General features: G+C 38.2%; 2 protein-coding genes and 1 pseudogene across 4 annotated transcripts; 2 read left to right on the top strand and 1 right to left on the bottom strand.

Annotated features, from left to right (window-relative positions):
* Positions 1-2,869: 2,869 nt before the first annotated feature.
* Positions 2,870-16,845, bottom strand: LOC111500370 (uncharacterized). 2 transcript variants are annotated; one of them, XM_076873309.1, is made up of 10 exons: positions 15,797-16,845; positions 13,610-13,772; positions 11,747-11,772; positions 11,352-11,437; positions 11,171-11,203; positions 10,984-11,073; positions 10,501-10,572; positions 10,304-10,392; positions 9,924-10,191; positions 2,870-3,604 (listed from the first exon to the last, which is right to left on the bottom strand). In XM_076873309.1, the coding sequence occupies exons 1-10, from the start codon at positions 15,807-15,809 to the stop codon at positions 3,299-3,301; spliced, it is 1,146 nt and encodes a 381-aa protein (XP_076729424.1). In that variant the 5' UTR covers positions 15,810-16,845; the 3' UTR covers positions 2,870-3,298. The 2 variants fall into 2 exon arrangements, with proteins under 2 accessions (XP_076729424.1, XP_024660821.2); XM_024805053.2 differs by lacking the exon at positions 13,610-13,772.
* On the top strand, positions 4,806-8,580 carry LOC112435912 (uncharacterized). Its single transcript, XM_024804969.2, has 4 exons — positions 4,806-6,049; positions 6,423-6,533; positions 6,774-6,940; positions 7,273-8,580. Exons 1-4 carry the CDS (start codon positions 5,960-5,962, stop codon positions 7,733-7,735), a joined length of 831 nt encoding a protein of 276 aa, XP_024660737.2. The 5' UTR covers positions 4,806-5,959; the 3' UTR covers positions 7,736-8,580.
* Positions 16,846-17,101: 256 nt separating the features above from the next.
* Positions 17,102-23,168, top strand: LOC101471400 (glutathione S-transferase omega-1-like; annotated as a pseudogene). The gene is made up of 8 exons (XR_013101577.1): positions 17,102-17,111; positions 17,189-17,365; positions 20,895-20,930; positions 21,704-21,812; positions 21,913-22,130; positions 22,214-22,315; positions 22,509-22,615; positions 22,870-23,168. The product of XR_013101577.1 is annotated as a glutathione S-transferase omega-1-like (transcript).
* The last annotated feature ends 203 nt before the right edge of the window (positions 23,169-23,371 follow it).

Here is a 23,371-nt window from a genome sequence, read left to right as displayed (position 1 = left end):
TCCTCCTTTGGCATTTGATCCATGGCATCCTTTATGAAACGAGAGAAGATAAAGCCATCAACACTCGTTCATGAAAATGATCAACATAATTAACTGCTGTAATAAAATATAAATTTTGTTAAAGTGTTGCCTGAAAAACAATCACCAGCCACTTTATTAGATACAGCTTGCTATTACAAAGTTGGACCCCTTTTGCCTTCAGATCGGCTTAAACTCTAAATGGCAGAGTCAACAAGGTGCTGGAAACACTCCTACTAAGATTTTGGTCACACAGTTGCTGCAGATTTTTTAGATGCACATCCGTAATGTGAATCTTTTAAGTTCCCACATCCCGTTGGATTGAAATCTGGTGACTCTGGACTTCATTTGAGTGCAGCGAAGTCAAAACAGAAAATTACCAGGACATTTTCTGTTTTTCTACGTAATTCTTTTTTACAGCGTGGTTTAAATATTAATTCGATTTTATATTTGTTTTTATACTCTGTCACACTCTGCTGACATTTGTGAGCTACTAGACCTTAATGAGCGATTTCTTTAACATATCACTGACCCCATCTAGGAAGCATAATCTGTTGTGAATCCATTTAATCCGCTTTTGTGCACATGACAGTAACCATGGTGCCCTGAAGAGATGGCAACAACAAGACAACCCCTGTAAATGAAATGGTTTTGCAAACAGTTTTACCAGAGGCCATTGCTCTCTTCTGATCCCTCCTGGATGATTTTTCTCTAGTTTTGCTTTTTGCTTGTGTATTTGTCACTGTTGGGAGCATGAGACAGCAAATCCTGTCCATTCAGGTTAGACAGATTTAGCCCAGCTCCCTCAGGTTGCTGCACCCATACATGCACAGTCTCAACAGTGTTATAGAGAATATCTTTGCTGTTCTGCTATTTTAGCAGTACCATGATAAATGGTATGCATGGGCATGACTGACTGTGTTGTTTTACAAAAAAATAAAAAGGAAAATACGAATCTTAATCTTCAGTGTCAAAGAGCAGATCAATTATATCTTTGTCAGCTAAAGTCAGCTAAAGTAATCTGAATAACTGATATCTGACATGTCCAGTTTATATATGAAGAAACCTTTTCTTCTTAAAGTCAGAATAGATTGGTGTCCCAAGCAATAGAAATGCCTTATAAACCAGTATTGACCACATGAAGAATCTGGCAGTAAACACAACCCTGATGAAATAACATAAGTTCAATAAGTTCAGTTCAGTTCAGTTCAGTTCATTTTTATTTCAAACATTTCAAACATGTGCCTTCACAATCATTACAAAATATCATTCCATTATTTGTTTGAAAAGGAGTAGGCTGAAGTATTTACTTATTTGTCCCTACCCCCTCAAGTTTTACCTCTCATTCATTTAATTTTTTTTTTGTCTTAAATTAAACAAACAACATATGAAACATATAAACATATGAAGTAAAACAAAACATAACATACATAAATCAAAAACAAGAAATTAGCAAGCCCCACCACAGTATAGTTTCTTTCATATGAAAAATACAGAATGTGTATATTTGCAGATACACAAGTTATGGAAAAACAACAAACCAAAACAAAACAAAAAAACAACCAAAAAAGAACCGCAACACCATTACCAGCAACATTACCATCCTGGGGTAACCCCGTTTTCTTCATTCTTATACTTATTTAAAATTAGGTTTTTATATTTTACTTTAAACTGTTTTATGTTTTGACTGTCTTTTATTTCTTCTGTTAGACTGTTCCATAATTTAACTCCTGCAATTGAGATTGACATAGTTCTTAAAGTTGTTCTAGCACTTTGTATTTTTAAATTCCATTTCCCTCTTAAGTTATACCCACCTTCTCTTTCTATGAACAATTTACAGATTTCTTTGGGAAGCAATTTATTTCTGACTTTATACATTATTTGCGCTGTTTTAAGCTTCACCAAGTCTTGGAATTTAATAGCTTGCATTTTGACAAAGAGTGCATTTGTATGGTCCCTGTACCCTACATTATTTATTAATCTAATGGCCCTTTTCTGTATTATAGTTATTGTTTGTGTGTTACTTTTGTATGTGTTTCCCCAGACCTCTACACAGTAGCTCATATATGGCAGTAGTAAAGCACAGTATAAAATGTGCAGTGCTTTCTGATCCAACATATGCTTTGCTTTTCCCAGGACGGCAATGCCCCGTGCCAATTTCCCCCGAACATAAGTAATGTGTGGCTTCCAACAGAGCTTGTGGTCAATGATCACCCCAAGAAATTTTATTTCATTTACTCTTTCTAAATATACATTGTCAACACATATTTCTACTTCGATGTTTTTCTTTTGGTTTCCAAACAACATAAATTTGGTTTTATCGAGATTCAATGATAATTTATTTATATCAAACCACTTCTTTAATATCGTTAATTCCTGTGTGATCATTTCCAAAACCTGTGGCAACTCCACACCTGAACACAGTATATTTGTGTCATCTGCAAATATTACAAACCTTAAGTAACGATCATTTAAATAATAAGATAAGATAAGATAACCTTTATTAGTCCCACACGTGGGAAATTTGTTTTGTCACAGCAGGAAGTGGACAGTGCAAAAGTTATGAGGCAAAAATTAGAATACAATAAGAATAAATACAGTACACAACTGTACAGAATAGAATAAAATAAAATACTATATACAGTAGAATAAAATAAAATAAATATACAATAAGATAAAAATAGAATACAAATACAAATACTATATACAACTGAGTAAAAATACAACGATGACAGAAAGGATTATTGCACTTAGTATTATTGCATATGCATGGATGTTGGGTCTGTGTTTCCACAAACCCCGCTAATTCTAGAGACTTATTCATCATGAAGAAAACAAGACAGTCGATCGATCCATTACTTGCGCAAGGGAGGCCTCGTCTGTGTCCAGCACGACAATGACCCCAATGGTGGCCTCCTCTCGCTGCCTTTTATTGACAATCCTCAAACAATAGTTTACAAAGCACCTCCCCTTGCAACCCCCCTTTGGTTACATAGACAAGGCACTGTATGTAAGTGTGTGTGTGTGTGTGTGTGTGTGTGTGTGTGTGTTACCTCCTGCTGACCAAAGGGTCATAAACCCAGGAAGTTTACATCAAAAGAAACAGATCTTTCAGATAGGATGTATCTACAATAAAACCTCCCCCAGCACAGAGTGGCTGGAAAGGTGGTCAGGATCAAAGGGATGGCTTTGATCCTACTGCTTAAACTAAGACTGTACAAATTTAAGAAACACAATGGCAACATTCAACAATTAGACTTAACAGGATGTGTGTGCTTGATCAGTTAAAGTCTTTATTATGGAGTCTGACAGCAGTGGGGAGGAAAGACCTGCGAAATCTCTCCGTCCCACACCGTGGGTGCCGCAGTCTCCCACTGAAGGAGCTGCTCAGTGCTGTCACAGTCTGCTGCATGGGGTGGGAGATGTTGTCCATCAGGGATGACAGCTTAGCCGCCGTTCTCCTGTCACTCATCACCTCCACTGGGTCCAGAGGGCATCCTAGAACAGAGCTGGCCCTTCGGATCACCCTGTTCAGTCTCTTCCTGTCCCCAGCAGAGATGCTGGGGACAAAACAAAAGCAGAGATGCTGGGGACAGGAATACCAGAATACCAGAATAACATAATAACATAATAATAACATAATAATAACATAATAATAATACCAGAATAACATCATAAATGCTGTCAACATCTCTGCTCCCTGCACACTCAACTTTTTCTGTACATGGTTATAAATATGCCAAAAAACCAACTAATTACAGACTTGAATTCAAAATGAGTGGCTGTTTTGGTCTCCAATCAGCTCGCTAGCCACTGCATTCAGGAAACACAAATGTAGCTAAATCCAGTGAAGTGGTTTGGTTTAAACTAGATTAAAACCAACATAAAAAAATATATATTTTACAATCAAATAATTAAAAATACTAACCTAAAATGTTCTTAACTACACTATTATTTTGTGTCTATGTGGATAATAGCAAACACTGAAATACATGAATTCTGTACATGAATTTTGTACATGAAAATAATTCTCTACTCAAAATGCGACATTTGTTCTTGCAAAAATTATTTACGTGCGTTTAGAATAGAGACACAGAAATAAAGCCATGAGCTACAGCAGGCTCTTGTGAATGCCAGGGCTTTATATCAGCTGTTTCTGGTACTACTGCACTGCTAACATGTTGGTTAATTTGACACACTTTGCTGTATCTATTTCTTGTTTATTTTTCTCTCTTAGTTTTTTCCCCTCTTTTCTTTCTTCGTTTGTATCCCGCTTTATTAACACTAACTCTGTTCTAGGGTGCATAGGCGCACACGGAAAGTAGGAGGGGCCAGAGGCGTTAAGAGATCTGATTGAAAATTAAAATTGAACTAATGCAAACAAGAAGAAAAAAATCAGCCCCCCACAGGGAAAATACCCGGTATACCAGATTACCAGTCCGGTATTCTGGTATTCTGGTATTGTATATGTATATGTCCCTGGGACATCGCGTAAATGTTGTCCCTGGGACATCATGTAGAAGTTGCCCTGGGACATCGTGTAGATGTTGTCCCTGGGACATCATGTTAAAGTTGCCAGAGACATACCATATGAAAGTTTAGCTTCTTTTAGCCCCTGTTTGTTTTATATTATTTTATATATATTTTTTTTTTAATATTATATTTAATATTTACATTGTATTGCAAAAAAACCCAAAACAAGTTAAAATGAATTAATGAATATTGACTAATTAAACCTTTGTTATTTTTCCACCAGAAATGGACGACATAATTAGAAGAAGTGTTCTGAATGACGAAAAAAAAAGAACTAGAAAAGACACACAACTTTGTGTGCATGTGTCACAATGCCAGGAGGACCCATTCAGTGTTGTGTTAGAAAAATTGAACTCATTAACCCTTCATGGACATTATAAATGTTTAAATGTTGCCTCAGGTAAAGACAGGAAAAGAGACTATTACAAATTCAACTGCATCAGAGCTGGGGAAAAAAGTCGAAACCGCTACAGAGCAGTGGGCTGTAAGGCCTATGTTTCATTTAAAGTACTCAAATGTTGGAAAGACCACACAGTCATCGTGCAGCGTACATATGATAAGCATGATGGGCATGATCCTTCGGACCCAAAAGACGCACATTTCAACAATATTTCCAGTGATTTGAGGAGGAAGATTGAGGAACTGCTTTCCCTTGGAACTAAGCCAGCCATCATACTAACCGAATGTCATAAATGGGCCAAAGAACATGGACACAGAGATCTTCACAACAGAGAGCATTTTGTCACACCACGTGACATTGACAGTGTTAGAACCTGCATGATGAGGAAGAAGCACTTTAACTGTGGAGACAGTCAAAGTGTACATACCTTACTTAATGGAAAACATCAAGAACATGTTCTCTTCTATCAACCATACACATCTGACCAAGAACTAATGATTGTTTTGCAGACACCTGTAATGAAATCAAACATGGAGAACTATGCAAAACAGTTAGTATTTGTTGACACCACGCACTGCGTTAACCAGTATTCATTTCCCTTATTCACACTTGTTGTAAGAGATGATCATGGGCATGGAGTCCCTGTGGCCTATGCTATTGTCAGCAACAAAAGTCAGAAAACCCTGGAAACTGTTCTTGGAATAGTTTGTGAGCATTTCCCAACTTCCCCGAGGTAAATAATACATTGACAGCTATTAATTTTGAAATAATTCCTTTTCAAAAAAGTTATAACATGCCAGAATCTAATGCTATAGCTGCAGCATGGGCTGCAAAAAACTTTCCTTTCCAGTTGTTAAAGTTATTCCTATAGGCTGTATGCAGTATTTTATATATCTACTTGTGAGTTGAAATGTTTAATTTGGCATTGAAGTGGTGCTTTGAGATAGCAAAAACATTTTCATACTGTTTAATCTCATTTAGTGTTTTCTTTTTTTCTGTAGAGCATTTATGGTTGACAAAGACTTTGCGGAAATAAATGCTTTGCAAAAGGTTTTTCCAGAGTCAGCTATCCTTCTATGCTGGTACCATGTCTTGCAGGTAAACCACATTGTTTTCTTTTCACGTTGTCTAAGATGCACCTGAAACACATTTTTACAACAGGGTCCTGTTGTTATGATTTGCCTCATTGTGATATTCACCTACTCAGGTTAATGAATATAAAGGGATAAAATGTTGAGTGACTATGTCCATCCATTTAAGACCACAGTGCACTCATCTTCTGGTGGCTGCTTCCCAAAGCTCTTTTTGACATTTAAAAATATGTTTGCCTGGTTGATTTCTGTAATGCACAGGTCCTCTTGTCCAGTGAGTGACAAAGTTATTTTTGGACGTCAGCTTTCTTTTATGCTTTTTGTACAGCTGCTCCTCTGTCTCTCTCTCCAGATTAACTTTTTTTCTCTTACATTCACAGGCTGTTAATCGATGGCTTTCAAAATCAGAGTCCGGGGTCCATGGGCTTTCTAACACCCAAAAGAGAAATGAAATCATTTCTTTCTTTTGTAAGCTGAAAGCTTGCACATCTGTAAGTGTAATTTGTCTATTTCACATTTTGATTTCTTGATTACACTAAGAGCATAATAACTTTCAGTTGCTAAAAAAAGTTACAGAGAGATACAAAATAGATTTTTGAAACAATTTCTAATAACTTAAAATTCTTAATGTTATTCAATAAAAGGAAAAGGGCTTCAATACATAATATTAAAGATTTCAATAGGTCTGTTAAATGGATTGAAATATATTCTGTTGCATCCAATTCTCTTAGGAGGACGACTTTAAAGCCACATCAGCAGAGTTCTGCCAGACATTTAAGCAATACCCTTTGGTGTGCCAGTATTTTCAGAAGCACTGGGAAGGCATTGGCCACATGTGGTGTGACTACGGCCGTCGCTTCAGTCACGCTCGTTCTGAAACAAACAATGTGATTGAAAGGTATGATTTATTATTTTGACCTCATTCAATTGTATTGCTGAAAAAAAGATATTATGCTTTAATCCAAGAGGCTAAACTGAGTAGGTTCGTCATGTCATTGCCAGAACAGGTTTTAGGCAAATCCTTTAAATTCTAGCAGCGTTTTTTATGTTATCACAACAAAAAACAGAGTAGGTGGATTTGCCTAAATCAGCTAAACCGGCACAGAGCATTCCTTTATAAAAGACGTGTGCAATAGGTATTCCAATTTTTAAAAAAATAATACAGTCTTGATTAAAACTTTAAATTCCTTCAATTACAGTTACTAATCATTTCAAATAACTGTTTTTCAGATTTTTCCACCGCCTGAAATACCAGTTTTTATCTGGCTACAAGAATAGGCGTCTGGATGATCTGATTGAAGTGCTCCTAGGGAAGGCCGACGACTACTTCTCAGTCATAAAAACCCTGCAAGATGTGGGCCGCATGAAAAACAGGTTTGCTGACACCTTGTCTCAAGTTTCAGACTCTGCTTCAAGACTGATGGAAAGTGGTTGGGCTCTTAAAATTACAGTCAAGAACAGCCATGGAGTTAATGCATATCAAGTCCCATCTGAGTCAAGAGAAGACATGGTGTATGACGTCTGCCCTGTTGAGTCCTACTGCAACTGTACATATGGCTTACGAGGACTTCTTTGCAAGCATCTAGTGTTACTTGCAAAATTAGCAGAGGCTGACAATGACATCTATCCAAACATGGAAACAGACCTTGGCAAGAATTGCAGTGAAAGAAAGGCATTACTTTGTACACTGTGAGGACTTGAAAGTGATAAAAATGCCAAGTTTGTTTGGAAATCTGTGTTTTTTTGCATCGGCTGAAACACTTCAGTGCACTTGTTGTACGTTCTCTCACTATAACACATGTGCTTGCCTGAAGGTGGCTTGTAGCCATTTTAAACAAATGAAAAACTCTCTGAAAAGTCCTCTATCAACTTTGAATGACACTCCTGTAGTTGAAAGCACAGACAAAAAATGCACAGAAGATGCAGTTGGAAAACTAAATGCTGTTTTAGACACAGTTAAACAGTGGGCATTCATTCCAGAGGGTATTACTGCAATGATAGATGAACTGCATACAAATGTCTTAAAAACAAAACAAGTAGGCAAAAGTATATGCCAGTACGAAATAAAGACGACAGATAATGCACGCAAAATTAGGCCATTGTATTCTAGCAAGAAACGTTCGGCCAGCATCGACATTCCAACAGTCTGAAAATGAATGTGAACAGTCGATAACCACTGAAAGAGAGACATCCTCTGGAGAAAATGAAAACCTTTTGGAATACAAAACAAAAAAGAGAAGAGTTAAAGCTAAGTATATGCACAAGCAGACTTTTGTGTGACATTTCAAAGGGACTGCATCCATTACTTCTGTTTATTGAAACCTAAAGCTGAATAGCTGTCTTAACTTTCTGCCAAGGAACAGATGAAAAGAAATTGTTTGGTCTCTCAAGCAGTTGTTATTTATGTGTGTTATTCATTACTTTGGCTTGGTTGCTGTTTTTGATACAAATTCATCTGTGCCCATTGTAATATTTTCATATGTTACTATTTTTATATTGCTATGCATTATAAATAAAGGATTACTTATTACTATTAAAGGTCTGCATTTGTAATTGTTGGTATTATTTATAAAATATGCGCTCTTAAGTTTTTTGCTCCATAAAACGATACCTGTCACTTTTTGGACATAGAGTATCAGCTGTTGAGAATCCTGGCTCATACAAAATAGAAGTAAAAGGTTTCAACATCCAGCCTTTTTATGATTAAATACAAAGTGTAATAACAGAGTTATTGGGGTGTGATTTTGTTAATAGTTAGTCTTAAGTATAAGTTTAATAGTAATGAGTAAGAAAATATAGCTAGAATAATGGAATGAGACTAACACCTGACCTCACACTGAGATTTGGTATGAAGTGGCATGTTTGTGCTAATGCTGACATTGGGGCTCAGAGTTCCTCTGTGTGTATATATTTGTGAACGTTAACTTGGCTAATGTCCAAGGGTTTGACTGCTTTCCTGTTGGATTGTATCACAAAGAACAGGGATAAGAGCACCAGTGGCCGTGCACACCCTCATCTCTCTCCTTCACCCGATCATTAGTGTTGGAAACCGGCATTAGTTAATCTAAAAGAATTAGATTAACAAAGAAATGTTTGTTTGTTTTTAACCCCCCCCCCCCCCCCCCCCCCCCCCCCGAGAAAAAAAAAAAAAACAGAGCAACCAAAGCAAAGCATTACTGCTGAAATGGTTCAATCTACAAAAAAAATTGAGATTTTACCATCCTGCCTCTAAGGCTTTAAAAACTGAATAGGCAAAAATGTAAACATTACTTATGTTCAGAAGGGTTAAAGAAATCTGAGCTGGCAGCAATCACTTCAGAGTGTCGGGTCAGGACACTTGCAAATGTTCAGATGTGAGAGGAACAAACAGGCAGAGTCCAGGAATAAAGTTGTCATTCTTTGTATTTTCAATTGAGAATGTGCCCGCAGCTAGGCGAAATAGAGTGTGTGTGTGTGTGTATGTGTGGTTTCTGCAGACAAAGCATAATAATACAATCAATTAGGAATCAGATTACATAATAAACATAAAGATACAACTGAGGTGTACTCAAGTACAGTATATAGCTAAATAAGCTGACATTATACTTCAGCCTGGTTACATAAACTTAAAGTCAGACATTATGCATTAACACACCGCATACAACTATGCACTGAAGGCAACTTTACATCGGTTTATCATCTGTTACACAGAGCACAGAATCAACAACACGATAACAACGAATCTCTCTGCTAGAAGCTAATTAGCAAACAAATCTGTTATGCTAGCGAACTGCCACTTGTACATAACGTCACTTAAACAGAAGCAGAAACTGCTGGTAAGTCATCAAATACACTCATGGCTGAACACCAACATAACTGAGTGAAGTAAAACATTAACTTACGGTCTTATGAACGCACACACTGTCCGTTGTTTGGCTGCCGTTTGTCTCTGAACTAAAGTTGCGGACATGCACCCCGATGGTGCATTCAGGGGGCATAGGAAATCCCATACACAACCCTAACCCTTTTGTACAACTTATATAGGTTAAAGCTATAGTTTTCAGTACCATTATGACATGCACTCCACATGAGTTCCCATCCTGTTGATGTGGGTGGCTCACATGTGACAAGGTCCACTCTCCAGCGCAGCCTCTTGCTGAAGCAAATGAGCTGAGAGATCGCAGTTATTACAAATAAAAAGCATATAGAGAAATCAATAACCACGTTCGGTAATGATTTCAATTAAATTAAATATGTTATGTTAAATATGTTAATTAATTACCTCCAGTTTTTCAACACCGCACTTTTTCTGACCTCCGACTCGCCAAATGAATTCATATAGACTATGGTCCTCTTGGGTATGTCACAAAACTGTTTTGTAAAAAGATGGATATGGTAGGCTTGGGCCTTGAGCTTTCCTAATGAGGGACACTGAAAAGTATCATGCACTAGAGAGAGTGCAAAATCTGTGCAACTTACAAACAAGGTCCAGTGGCTGCCGTTTTCCAGACAGGCTCCAATCAATTTCTCATACATCTGAAAGATGTTTTTCTGGAAATAAAAATAATGTGACAAGTATGTTTTTCTGTCAAGAATGACACTGCAAAACTGCAAAAGCTTGTCAGGTGAGACTTGTAATTAATTCTGCAGATACACAAACATATAGAAAGTGTCATTTTTGGTTTCCATTAATTAATTTCTATAGTGTGTACAAAACAAATCAAGACCACAGACTCAACACGCACCACTCAATTTTTGGTGTTCTTTATCAGTTGGCCAAGACAGAAATGTTTTAATCTGTGTGCATTGCTTTTGAACAAGTCTTTACACAGAAAAGGTTTCAGAAAGGTATTTTTCAGGTTCTTCTGACAAGGCTTCAATTTTGGAAAATGCTGTTTGTTTATAGTGGCAACTTATAAACCCTTTGTGATAAGAACATAGTTACCACAGTCCAAGTCATACCTTCAAAAAGTATGCACTTTGTGCTCTTGTGGACCCATCCAAAATTTTTCCAGTGATTTGGCTTGGTATTGGATAAATGTGAGGGAAATTCTATAAAAAATAACATAAATACACCTATGTTTTCAAATACATTACAAAAAACGTAAACATGCTATGTCATTATGATCAAACAAGCTTTTCAGCATACCTCACACTGCAAATAGATTAGGCCATCTATTACCTTATAAAACAAATAAATAAATACATATAAATAAAAACAGAACTAAGGAATACGATTCATTAAGTAAATTGTACAATAAAGTGTATTTAAAGCAGAATTTAACATTAGTTTTATGACAACATAAAAGGATTTTTATGTCAAGAGGTACCTCATCTGAAATGTTAGTCTGGTCAAACAGGGATTTCAAACTTGAAATACCAATAGAGTTTGGTCCAGCTACTCCCACAAGGTAATCTGTGAGAAAGCATATGCTGTAGTCAACAGATATCATTTTCTTTTTGCATGCTGCAACCATCATCCATTTCAGTCTTCTAGGAGCTTTGTCTGGTTGTAGTTCTTTTTTCTCCTCCTCTCCCCTCATCTATTAATTAAATTGTTTTCTGACCTTCCTAACTGTTTCCGACCTGTCTTCCCAATGTGATGTTTAAGCAATATATGTATGGTCAGAAGGGGGTGAAATTTTCATTGCAGTTGTACGTGTAACATTGCATGTGATAATAAAAGGCTTGATTGGTTGATTATTCAACATGAGTTGACATTTACCTGACATTGTGAAGGAGTCACAGTTTCTGTAAGGGTGTAAGAACATAACATGTGGATTTGTTACACTTCTTTTTCACAAGTTAATAACAATCAATAATTTTCATTCCATTATTTACAAGCTATCACACGATGTCCCAGGGACAACATCTACACGATGTCCCAGGGACAACAATTACACGCTATCACACGATGTCCCAGGGACAACATCTACACGATGTGCCAGGGACAACATTTACACGATGTCCCAGGGACAACAATTACACGCTATCACACGATGTCCCAGGGACAACATCTACACGATGTGCCAGGGACAACATCTACACGATGTCCCAGGGACAACATTTACACGATGTCCCAGGGACAACAATTACACGCTATCACACGATGTCCCAGGGACAACATCTACACGATGTCCCAGGGACAACAATTACACGCTATCACACGATGTCCCAGGGACAACATCTACACGATGTGCCAGGGACAACATTTACACGATGTCCCAGGGACAACAATTACACGCTATCACACGATGTCCCAGGGACAACATCTACACGATGTGCCAGGGACAACATCTACACGATGTCCCAGGGACAACATTTACACGATGTCCCAGGGACAACAATTACACGCTATCACACGATGTCCCAGGGACAACATCTACACGATGTGCCAGGGACAACATTTACACGATGTCCCAGGGACAACATCTACACGATGTCCCAGGGCAACATTTACACAATGTCCCAGGGACAACATTTACACAATGTCCCAGGGACAACATTTACGCGATGTCCCTGGGACAACATTTACGCGATGTACCAGGACAAATTTGTAAATTTCTGGATTACTGTTAATCTCCATAGAATCAAGAACTCATGTCCAGTTTCACAGCTATGGACCAGTTAATTATGTTTCCAGGTGATAGTTTGATTCATAGATTCAGCACACAACCATAAGTCTAGGCCTTTTAGTCCAGATTCTCTTCACTTATGTTTGTAAAATGATCAGGGAAGCTACTGCAATTTTGCCTGACCCAACCCCCGGGCCACGAAACACCCAAAAAGTTGGGGAACGCTGGTCTAGAGAACACTGGTTAGCTAATGCTGTCGTCAAGTAGCCTATCGCTAGCAAACAAACAGCAAGCCAAGTGAGGAACATATGTATAATGCTTACCGTTTACTTGGTAGAACCTCAAAATCCCATCCTTTCGTGAACCTCGGGACCAAAAATGGTCCCGCCCCAAAAGTGCTCTAAAAATGTTATATATCAATATTTTTTTCTACTTTAAATTAGTCAATCTTTTAAAACTACTTCTGCTTAAAATATCCATGTCAAGTTTTAATTATATTTTCATTGTTTTAACCCTTTAAATCCCAGTTTTATTACATGAGCGCCCTGTTTTTTTAGCCCCAAAAAACAAAAAAACTAAATATTTTCCAAAAAAAACATTTGAAGTAATATTTGTTTGTTATTATAATTAGGCCTTTAGATGGACTAAAGATTGGCACCAACAGTCATTTCGATCGCCTTTTATTTTTTTTCCAGGAGCGCATTTCATAAAATGCACACTATCGACCACGCCCAAAAAGTGCTATAAAAAATTTATATATTAATATTTTATTCCACTTTAAATTAGCCAATCTTTTAGACCTACTTCTCCTTGAAATATTCATGTCAAGTTTTAATTACATTTCGCGGATTTTAACCCTTTATATCCCGGTTTCGTCACATGAGCACACTGCTTTTTTTGCCCCAAAAACATAAAACATAAAACATAAAATATTTTCCAAAAAAAAACATTTGAAGTAATATTTTATTGTTATTATAATTAGGCCTTTAGATGGACAAAAGATTGGCACCTACATTAATTTCGATCCGTTTTTAATTTTTTTTGCAGAAGCCGAAAATGTCCCCAGGCGGCGCTGCTGCTCCTGCTCCCCCGGGGAGGAGTGCCTCTGCCGCGGGTGTGTTTCGCGCAGCGCCGGAGCATATGGTTCGGTTCCCGTGTCTGCAGCACACACTTCCGCTACCACGTGAAAACAAATACGTCATTTCCTGTTGATTAAAAAAAATTAATGCACCCTCAAACGATCCTAAGGGCAGAAAATGGTCCGGAACGAGCAGCGGGCCAAGCTGCTGCTGCACGCGGGAAATTAGTCTGCCTTTTCCGGGTATCTGTCTCGAGCAGGCCGCTGGAGAAGGTGTGTATGTTCCAGCAGGCGTCACATGTGGAACAAGGGCGCCACCCGGTGGCCAAATAAAAAAATTACAATTCTAAGGCCCTGAGTCCAGAATGAAAGTGAAAGTTAAGCCATCGCCACTACGTTAATGGTAATAATTGTACAGTGAAAAATAGCGTTTATAATGGGTTTCAAGGGGCAGAAATCGGCCACGAGGTTCGATAGTGGATGTATGCCTTTTATTCAGCCATTTAAGCTCATTTAAAAAACTCAGACTGAAATTTTAAAATAAAATGGGAAAAAAATACATGTTTGAAAATTTGGCTATACTCCATTAAACACAGTGGAAATGGCGTGGAATTAAAAAACGGAAAGGCCACGAAATGGTCCCAGGTTCTACCAATTAACTGTCCTGTGCCGGGAAGCATTTATATATCCATCTGAACTATGTCAGCTTGCTGCGACGATAAGTCATGTTTGTGTATTAGGCAATGTAAGGAAAGGGCGCGACATATTTGCCAATTCATTATGAATATGTGTTACATAATCTCTCCTGATGTTTAGACCAGTTCATTCATTGTTAGCATCAATACTATCTATGTTAAATCAATATTACACATGTACTATGTTTATTAAAATGTAATAAATACACATTTACCATCTAATGGCAGTGTTCCATATCTTAAATTAAAAATTGCCTTAAACTGTTTCCATAAACACAAAAACAAGATTAATTGCATGCGTCCATGCAGGGGGAGAGCTGCCTCTATAACGTCAACACAAACCCAACCATGCTGAAAAAAATGTCATGGTCCAGGGTCGTTGTGATGGGTTTTTTTTTTAGTTTTGATTTGTTATTTCTTAGAAGACTGGCTCCTATTCGTATTGTTACTCCAGTATTCCCCACTGATTCCATGTCTCTGTTTCCTTGCTTCCATTTTTCCTCCTTCAGTCTTGTATACGTGTCAGTACTTTTCTCCTTGTCATAGTGGGGTGTGGTTTTGGGTTCAGCTGCAGCAGTGTCAGGTGAGGTGACTGGCACACCTGTTGTGCATTAGCCAGTAAACCTAATCAGGGGGCATCTATGCTGGCAAACCAAGCAATGGTGTTGCGTAACATGTCGACGTTTTGTCACGTCCTGCGGCGTTCCTGAGGAACGCGAAAGGAGACCTTCGGCGTTCTTATGGTACGTGGCGGGTTATGGCTGGAATCCAGTGCAATGACGCTCCCGCGGTAATAGACGTTCCAGCCCTGTATTCCAGCCCTAAACCTAACCTTATCCCTAGCCCTGACCATAACCTTATTCCTGACCTTAACCAGGACTTTAATGATAGCCTGTTAATAGCGTGTTTCTAAGCGATTTGAAGAAAAAGAGCAAACATGTGTAGATTCAGTCCTGACGGTTCTCATATTTCCTCTTTTTTCAGAGGTCGTCATTTAGGAACGGTGGGTAGCCGAAAACGTAATATGGTGACGATTTGTCACCTAGCGTAAAATGTTACGCTTTGGGAGTGAGAACGTGTTGTGTGGAGAGCTGTTTGTGGGGTTATGAACCACTCAGGGAGGAATTTGAATGCGCTTTATGCACATCTCTTTTGCTAGCTGTGGTGGAGGTGTGGTCCCTAGCTCAGCTGCAGGGGAGGAGTGGTGCAGTGAGCTCAAGGGGGCGGTACCAGGAAGCAGGTGAGCTACAGGTGGTGGCGATTGACTGATCACGGTGTCTCTTTCCGTTTCTCTATATAGTGAAAGCAGTCGAGTGGAGACGAAGAGAGCTGGACTGGAATAGACCTTGTTCCTTGAGTTCAACACTGTCAATAAAATGCAATAATAGTAAGCACAATCATTGTGTGTCGTGTACTTTTTCGCTAACATTTTTGATCCATGTGTGAAAGCTAAAACAAAGGAAGACTGATTGCTGCCTCGGTCATACAGCAGATGCAGGTGTAACCCCTGGTCAGCTTCTCTTTCCAGCGCTGTGTGAATAAAACTCTCTGGACTCGAAGTGGGTAGAGCTCAGGCGCGATTTATTCCCCTGCAATAACATGGGACATGAATAACCATGGGTTTCAGCAACAGGATTCCGCCCAAACACAGCGAAAGCTTCATTGCTACTAACTATAGGCTTATGATCGTATAGTGGAACTCTTAGTTTTCCCAAATAAATAAAAACAAATATTGATTGAAAAATAAAATGGCAACAATACTTATCACGGAAAATAAAATAGAAACATTACTGCGTTGTGGTTTAGATAACAAAAGAAAAATTAATTCACTTAAATGCACATTCATGTAAATATAAATAAACCAAAGCCAAAATTCCCTTTTACGTACAATAGTAAATGGAACAATGCTGCCATCTACTGGGCAAACTTAATAAGCAATATGTCTTAAACAGAATTAGCCTGCAGCTCAACCATATACATGTTTCAAAGTACACATACCTGCAATAACATGGGACATGAATAACCATGGGTTTCAGCAACAGGATTCCGCCCAAACTATTGAGAGAAGTTTCAAAATTATTAGACACGACAGCCTCCTCTAGCTGTTAGCCGCTAGCTCCACGTGTCCATTTTTCTTACCGTCTAATCTATTAACTGCAAAACACGGTCATAAACCTGAAATCTACTCAAGTACTACCGTATGGGCAGTTCATGCAGTTAGTGCACTGTCATATTAGCTTCAATGAGGATTTTCAAATATGTTTTAAACTCATGCTCTGTGAGAGCGGACGGAGAGGAACTTACCACAGCGAAAGCTTCATTGCTACTAACGATAGGCTTAGGGGGTAGCCCGTTTACCAGTAGCAGACTTCCGCTGCGGATTTTCAAAATAAAAGTTCCAAAATAAACCCATGGTTGCGATCCCAAGTTTAACAGGAATTTAACAACAACAAAACCATATCCATTCTTTTACATCGTTACACAGGCAGTAATATCCCACTTTTAGTTCAGTGGTGTCGAAGTCCAGGCCTCGAGGGCCGGTGGCCTGCAGGTTTTAGATAATACCCAGGGTCAACACACCTGAATCCAATTAAGGTGTGTTGACTCAAGCAAATAAAGGGAGGAATGTCAGAAGGAAACAAAAGGGGCAGCATTGTTGCAATGTCATGGTTAGTCATGTTGATGTTGATGTTCAAGTTCAAGTTCAGGTGGCTTTCATTGTCATTTGAATCATGTACAGTGGTACAGTACAGAGTGGAATGAGACAGCATTCCTCCAAGACCCCGGTGCTACAGATGAAACATAACAGACAAACACAGAACTGCGTAAAGTGGAATGTGCAAAATTGAAAAATAGAAAAGGCAAGACAGTGCATGACTATACAGAACAAGACGATAGAGACACAAGACGGTGCAATGGAAATGAACCACCAAGACAGCACTATTTGGTCCAGAGTGGCCGCTGTGTCCCGCGCCACCAGTCATCTTTGTTAAATGGTAAGTGGACTGATTCTTATATAGTGCTTTTCTACTCTCCCAGAGTACTCAAAGCGCTCTATACAACATGCCACATTCACCCAATCACACCCATTCAACCAAGCACTTTCTTCTACTCTTAGTGCTTCCTAAATACATTCAGACACATTCATACTCTGATGGAAGCATCGGAGAGCAATTTGGGGACTTAGTATCTTGCCCAAGGATACTTGGATGACTGGAGGAGCCAGGGATCGGAGCAGGTCACCTGCTGATCGGATCCCTGGCTCCTCCCGTCTGCATGTCAAGTAAGGGAGTGATGTATTTGCAAAGTCATTATGAGCATTACATAATCTGTCCTGATGGTTTAAATGTAAATGTAGACCAGCTGAGTCACTGTTGACATGAGTATTGTCTATTACAATAATGATCTTTATATGACTGAATCAGAAGAGCACAGCCTGTCACAGTGGACAATGTGGTTTCTCTTTACTGCAAATTCATAAGAAATAAGGTAATAAATACTTTGTAGAAAGCAGGGTCATGTATGCAATATGTGTTTTGTAATAGATTAGTCAAGGAATTATTTCTAAGATTGTTATTTTAGCCTACACAAACACACTTCAGCCCGAAGTTCAGAGAATTCATCCAGCAGGTGATTCCCACACATGCATCACAAAAAAGAATGTACACTAGTAGTAATATACCTATACTTTTTTTGCCCCCCACCCCCGCGGGCATTTCCCCCCTCCCCTATCCCCCTCCGCGTCCATGTGCGTGTGCACGTGCGCGAGAACGGACTTTTTGCACGTGCATGTGGGTCCTGGGGTCATATGAGTTTACATGTGTTTAATAGTAATATTTAATGAAACCATTATGTGTTTTAATTAAACTCTTTTTAAAGGATTGTATAGGTCTCAGAGTTCTGTTATTTAGACATAGATGATTTAATTTAACTACTTTAGGGGTATTTTAACTAGTTAGGAGACTTTTGCATTTTCTTCAGTGCTATTTAGGAGCAAATAGTTTTCAAACAGAGGGCCGCAAATAACAGTGATACTTCTAAAAACCGTGTATTCCCACACAGCATTTAATTTAGCTAGTTTAGGAAGATTTCACTTTTCTAATAGTTTCACAGGCTAATAGTTTTTAAATAGACCACCACAAACAACATGTATCCCTTTAGAAATAAACTGTGATACTTCTAAAAGTACATATTCACACTAGCGCTGTATCAACCCCAATGTGGCTTTAATGCAACTAGTCTTATAATTATCTACTAGTCTGCAACAGTTAGACTCGATGATTACACATAGATGATTTAACTATTTTAGGGGCATTTCACTTTTCTAAAAGTTTCACAGGCCAATAGTTTTAAATAGAGCACCACAAACAACATGTATTCTTTTAGAAATAAACTGTGATACTTCTAAAAAACACATATTCACACCTAGTCACACTCTGTAACAGTTAGACAGAGGGGGTGCAGTTAGGCTCCCAACAGTCTGTAAAAAGGTATGAAGCAACAAAAGAGGCTCCCTTATCAAGAGCATCCCAGCACCCATCTCAACTGTAGTTCCATACATTCCACATTTTTTAATTACAAACAAACAGTTACTTCCATTATCTTATCTTATCATGTCAGAGGCCAACAGAAACCTTGTCCAACAGAGTCTCCAAAGGCTTTCCACCTTTCTTCCTTACATCGTGCTCGTTTATCTCTACATCTCAGAGGTCAACTGAAAGTAGCCCCACCTATATAAAAACACCCCATCAGACACACAGTATTTTCCTCAGCACTTCACAACTGCCGCAAGGTATATCGTTTTAACTTTTTATTTTTTCACCTGAATGTGCGTTGGAGCCGACTTTGCTACCCGCACAGAGCGTTTCTGACAGTCGGGCGCTGCTTATACAATAGAGAAAAGCAACAATACAGAGTGTTTCTCTGCTCCAAGAAATCCGAGGGCCTTTCACAAGGTAAGCATGTCTGTTATACCCAGGGCATAAATGTCTGTATGTCGGTGCTGATTATTCAAACCCTGTTTAAAATGTGATACATATGTTGTCCGAAAACAATTCCTCTAAATTTGCAAAGTTACTGATTTAAAAAATATATATTTTCGAATTTTTAGTTGCATGTCAAACATATGATAGACTCTTGAGCATATTCATATAGCTAAATTCACAATGGTATAACCATGCTAAATAAAAGAGGCCCAAGCACCAATGCACTCTAATCCACTTCGCTAAACTGTATGTTGATAAGTACATGAAGCGTACCTCTACCTCTACAGCTGAAAACAGTTTGTATCCGCACTCTGAGGGTCTGCTGAATTGTTTTTAATACGGCACCTTTTGACGAACAGCAGATGATGAAATCCTCTTTATTGTAGAAACTGTCCCTAAGCTATTGTTGCTCATACTTACTGAGGTCCCTAGCTACTTCCTTACTATGTCAGTAAACTTCTTTGAAAAGGAAGCTGTTGTAGATTTAAAGAAACATCTTAATTGAAGCAAAGGCAAAAAAAACTGGAATGAATTTTATGTGACTGTTTATATTAAAGCCAACAACAAGTGAAAATCCAAAAACGGCTCCAATCCTTGGTATTAATGATCTCCCCCCTCTCTCTCTCTCTCTCTCTCTCTCTCTCTCTCTCTGTGTGTGTGTGTGTGTGTGTGTGTGTGTGTGTGTGTGTGTGTGTGTGTGTGTGTGTGTGTCCTCACAGAAGGAATGTCACAGCAGGAGCTTTTTCAGTTTGTTTTTTTTTTACAAGAAGTGTAGCTCATACAATGGTATAAATGTATTCTTTGCGATACTTTATGAATATGAAACTAAAGATTTTGAGTTCGTGCACATTGTGAAGCAAGAATCTAAATATTTGTGTCACAATAATTTCTATAAAAGCGTGTTGTTTATGGGGATAATGCAACAAATCTTTTGTGCGTCCTATTAATGATCAATGGTAATTGAAGAGGAACCCTGGCTCAGGACATTTTCATGACAAGTGACAGCGCAGACAACTACTAATGAGAGAACATGTTTTATCATCATAAACACGGTGATATGAAGCATCGTTAAAGTGTCACTTCAGTAATGTTGACTCATGTTTTTAATAATGACTTTAAAACACTAAACTCTAATTTCTGTGGTTATTTTAAGTTTAAAGTGCTATTTTAAGCACGATTTTGAGTTCGTGCACATTGTGAAGCCACAATGTGCACGAACTCAAAATCTTTCATTAATGTTCCAGAAAATACACATCAAGGTCAATTTTCAGACTGACACACCTCATTTCTCTACAGGTCTAATGTAGGATTTCAAATGTTAAAGTTCATGATAATAACCTACACAATCAGAAAAAGAGAAAATACGTGTGGCTTGTTTAGCTTTCTGGGAAAAAGAGTCCTCTTTCTAAGAACAACACAGACTTCTCATACACGCACATCGCAGTGTATAAATTCAGAACTTCAGCCGCACTATTCACTCGTGAAAATCTGAGCTCAGTCTTCACAGCCCGTCTTCTTTTTGTCTCATTCATTACTTCAGGTGCCAACGCGTCTGCTGAAAAGCATCTCGCTAAAGGTAAGACTTTAAGATATTACTGCGTTAAGTGAAGCCTCTGAAATGCAGTAAGCGCTGTTCCGTTCCCTGAACCGTTCTGCTCCCTGAGTTCTGTCGTGTTCCCTTACCTAGCTTGTGGTGAGGGTGTAGTTGCAGTTTTACAAAGCCATGCATTTTAATTAGGTCAATATTGATATTATTCGTGACGATTAAAAGCATGCGACTGAAAACGACTTTAAAAAAAAGTCAGAACAAATAGTGACACACTGTGGCTTCTCTAAAAACACACAGATGTCAGAAAATTACTTCTTCCTGCTAAAGAAAGGGTACAAATATGTAAATATACAACATCCATTTAAAGTCTACATTATATATACAGTATATAAATATTACCATGGAGGTATTTGTAATGTTAATGAAGGTGCTCTTTTCACATTTTTATACACAGTTCGTTTCCAAAAATCTTGGGATGTTGTGTAAAATTAAAATAGGAATGTATTGTAATGATTTAAAATCCTTACATTTAACTATAAACATGGGGCCCACCTGCTAATAACAAATATAAAATTCACTTTGCCCTTGTGGAAGCACAACATGTTCCAAACTGACAACTATAAAATTCCTTTAATTTATTGTACATTGTGTGAATTTTGTGCTTTCCTAATGGGAAAGCACAATGGATACATTAAAACAATTCAGCATTTTAAAATGTTGCATTACTGGCCTGAAAACACAAGTTAACTTCTTCTCCAAGCTGTTTTTTCTTATGGATGAAGGTTTTTTGTTTCCCTCAGGTAGTGCTGCACCTGGCCCAGTCCCTAAAGGGTACATCAAAGTTTACAGCATGAGGTTCTGCCTTTTTGCCCAGAGGGCCAGATTAGTGCTGAAAGCCAAAGGAATCAAGTAAGGCTACTTTTTATTCTGCTTTACTTTACGAATGGAAAGTCATGACAATCCTAACCTTTACTTAAACACGTATGTGCAACCTGTTTTTGTGTTTCAGGCATGAAATCATAAATGTCCATCTGGCAGACAAGCCTGAGTGGTACCTTATAAAGAATCCATTTGGGATTGTCCTGACACTAGAGACACCTGCTGGTGAGTTGATATATGAGTCACCGATCACCTGTGAATAGTTGGATGAAGGTTACCCTGAAAAGCAGCTGCTTCCTTCTTCTCCTTTTGCTAAAGCAAAGAATGATGCTGGAGTATTTTTCCAAAGTAGGTCACATGGAAACTTGCACATAAATCTTTTTATTTTGTTTTTTAATCACCAAATAATCAGTTTAATGTCAGTGTTTTAGAGGATAGGATATTTTTACAGGATCTCATCAGGGAGAAAGAATGGTCAGGATGTCTCAGGACTGGAAGCTGAACTGAAAGAAAAGCTTTCCAAATTGAACGAGGTAGGTGACACAATTGATGCTTCTAGTTTCTTTACACATAAACATATAATTTGAAAGACTGTGTGTGAATGAGTGTGCTTGCAACTTTGTTTGCCAATCATAATCACTAATCAAAGGATTATTAAGATTATCTATACTTGGTTATTTTAGAGTATTAAATGCAACTCTAATGAAAGTAATATTCAATTTCTAGGACCTCGTTAACAAGAAGATCAAGTTTTTTGGTGGTGATTCCATAACAATGTTTGACTACATGATGTGGCCGTGGTTTGAGAGACTGGAGGTCTTTGAGCTGCAACAGTAGGTTTTCCAGATCTTGTTGTTCCATAAAGGTTTACCTCTTCCATGTGGACTTATTTTTCTTCCTTTCAAATGAAGAAATTACAGTGCCCAATCTGCAAAACTGTAACACAACTAAAGTAACAGTTTAATATCTAATTTGAGCTTTTCTTCCTTTGTAGCATCTACTGAATATCTTATATTTATTTCCTGTGTGCTGGATGTTTTGCAAACAAATGTGGGTTCACATGCTGTAATTTACTTTTGTCTCCTAGCTGTCTGGATGGCACACCTGAGATGAAGATGTGGACAGAGCGCATGCTGGAAGATCCAGCTGTCAAAGCCACAATACACAGCGTAGATGCCCACAAGGCCTTCTTCAAGTCCTTCGTTGATGGAAAACCAGACTATGACTATGGCCTGTAGAAGTTTGTGCTGACTGAACAAAAATATAGCTGTCTTTATATATTACTGTGTCAAACAAATCAGGTCTGTTTTCAAAATTCTGATGTGACATGTGTAAAGAGTTAAAGAGTCTAAAAAGTGAATGGGAGTGATTTTCAAATAAAAATTGTCCATGAAATGACTGGCCTCATTCTGAGTTTCCTATTTGTGCTCTAAGATGTATAAAAACAGTTAAATAAGGAGTGATCGTTAAAAGGAATTTAATATGATTTATTGCTTTACATAATTCAATTAATCTATTTGGCAATTAGACACTGATGGACCACCACAGAAGAAGAGCAGAAGTTGAGTGTGCAGGGAGCAGAGATGTTG

The sequence above is a fragment of the Maylandia zebra genome, linkage group LG14, assembly GCF_041146795.1.
Source record: "Maylandia zebra isolate NMK-2024a linkage group LG14, Mzebra_GT3a, whole genome shotgun sequence".
NCBI lineage: Eukaryota > Metazoa > Chordata > Actinopteri > Cichliformes > Cichlidae > Maylandia > Maylandia zebra.
The sequence above is the reverse complement of the archived record's forward strand: the minus strand, read 5'-3'. Positions and strand labels throughout refer to the sequence as shown.

Bases quoted from the DNA above. Each gene is read 5' to 3' on its own strand.
- LOC111500370 (XM_076873309.1), bottom strand. The intron at 11,438-11,746 runs GTAAATGTCAAC...GCTTTCTCACAG, and splicing joins TGACTCCTTCACAATGTCAG to ATTACCTTGTGGGAGTAGCT. The intron at 10,393-10,500 runs GTAAGTTGCACA...TTTACAAAACAG, and splicing joins GCAGCCACTGGACCTTGTTT to TTTTGTGACATACCCAAGAG.
- LOC112435912 (XM_024804969.2), top strand. From the start codon at position 5,960: ATGGTTGACAAAGACTTTGCGGAAATAAATGCTTTGCAAAAGGTTTTT. The intron at 6,050-6,422 runs GTAAACCACATT...TTACATTCACAG, and splicing joins GCTGGTACCATGTCTTGCAG to GCTGTTAATCGATGGCTTTC. The intron at 6,941-7,272 runs GTATGATTTATT...ACTGTTTTTCAG, and splicing joins ACAAACAATGTGATTGAAAG to ATTTTTCCACCGCCTGAAAT.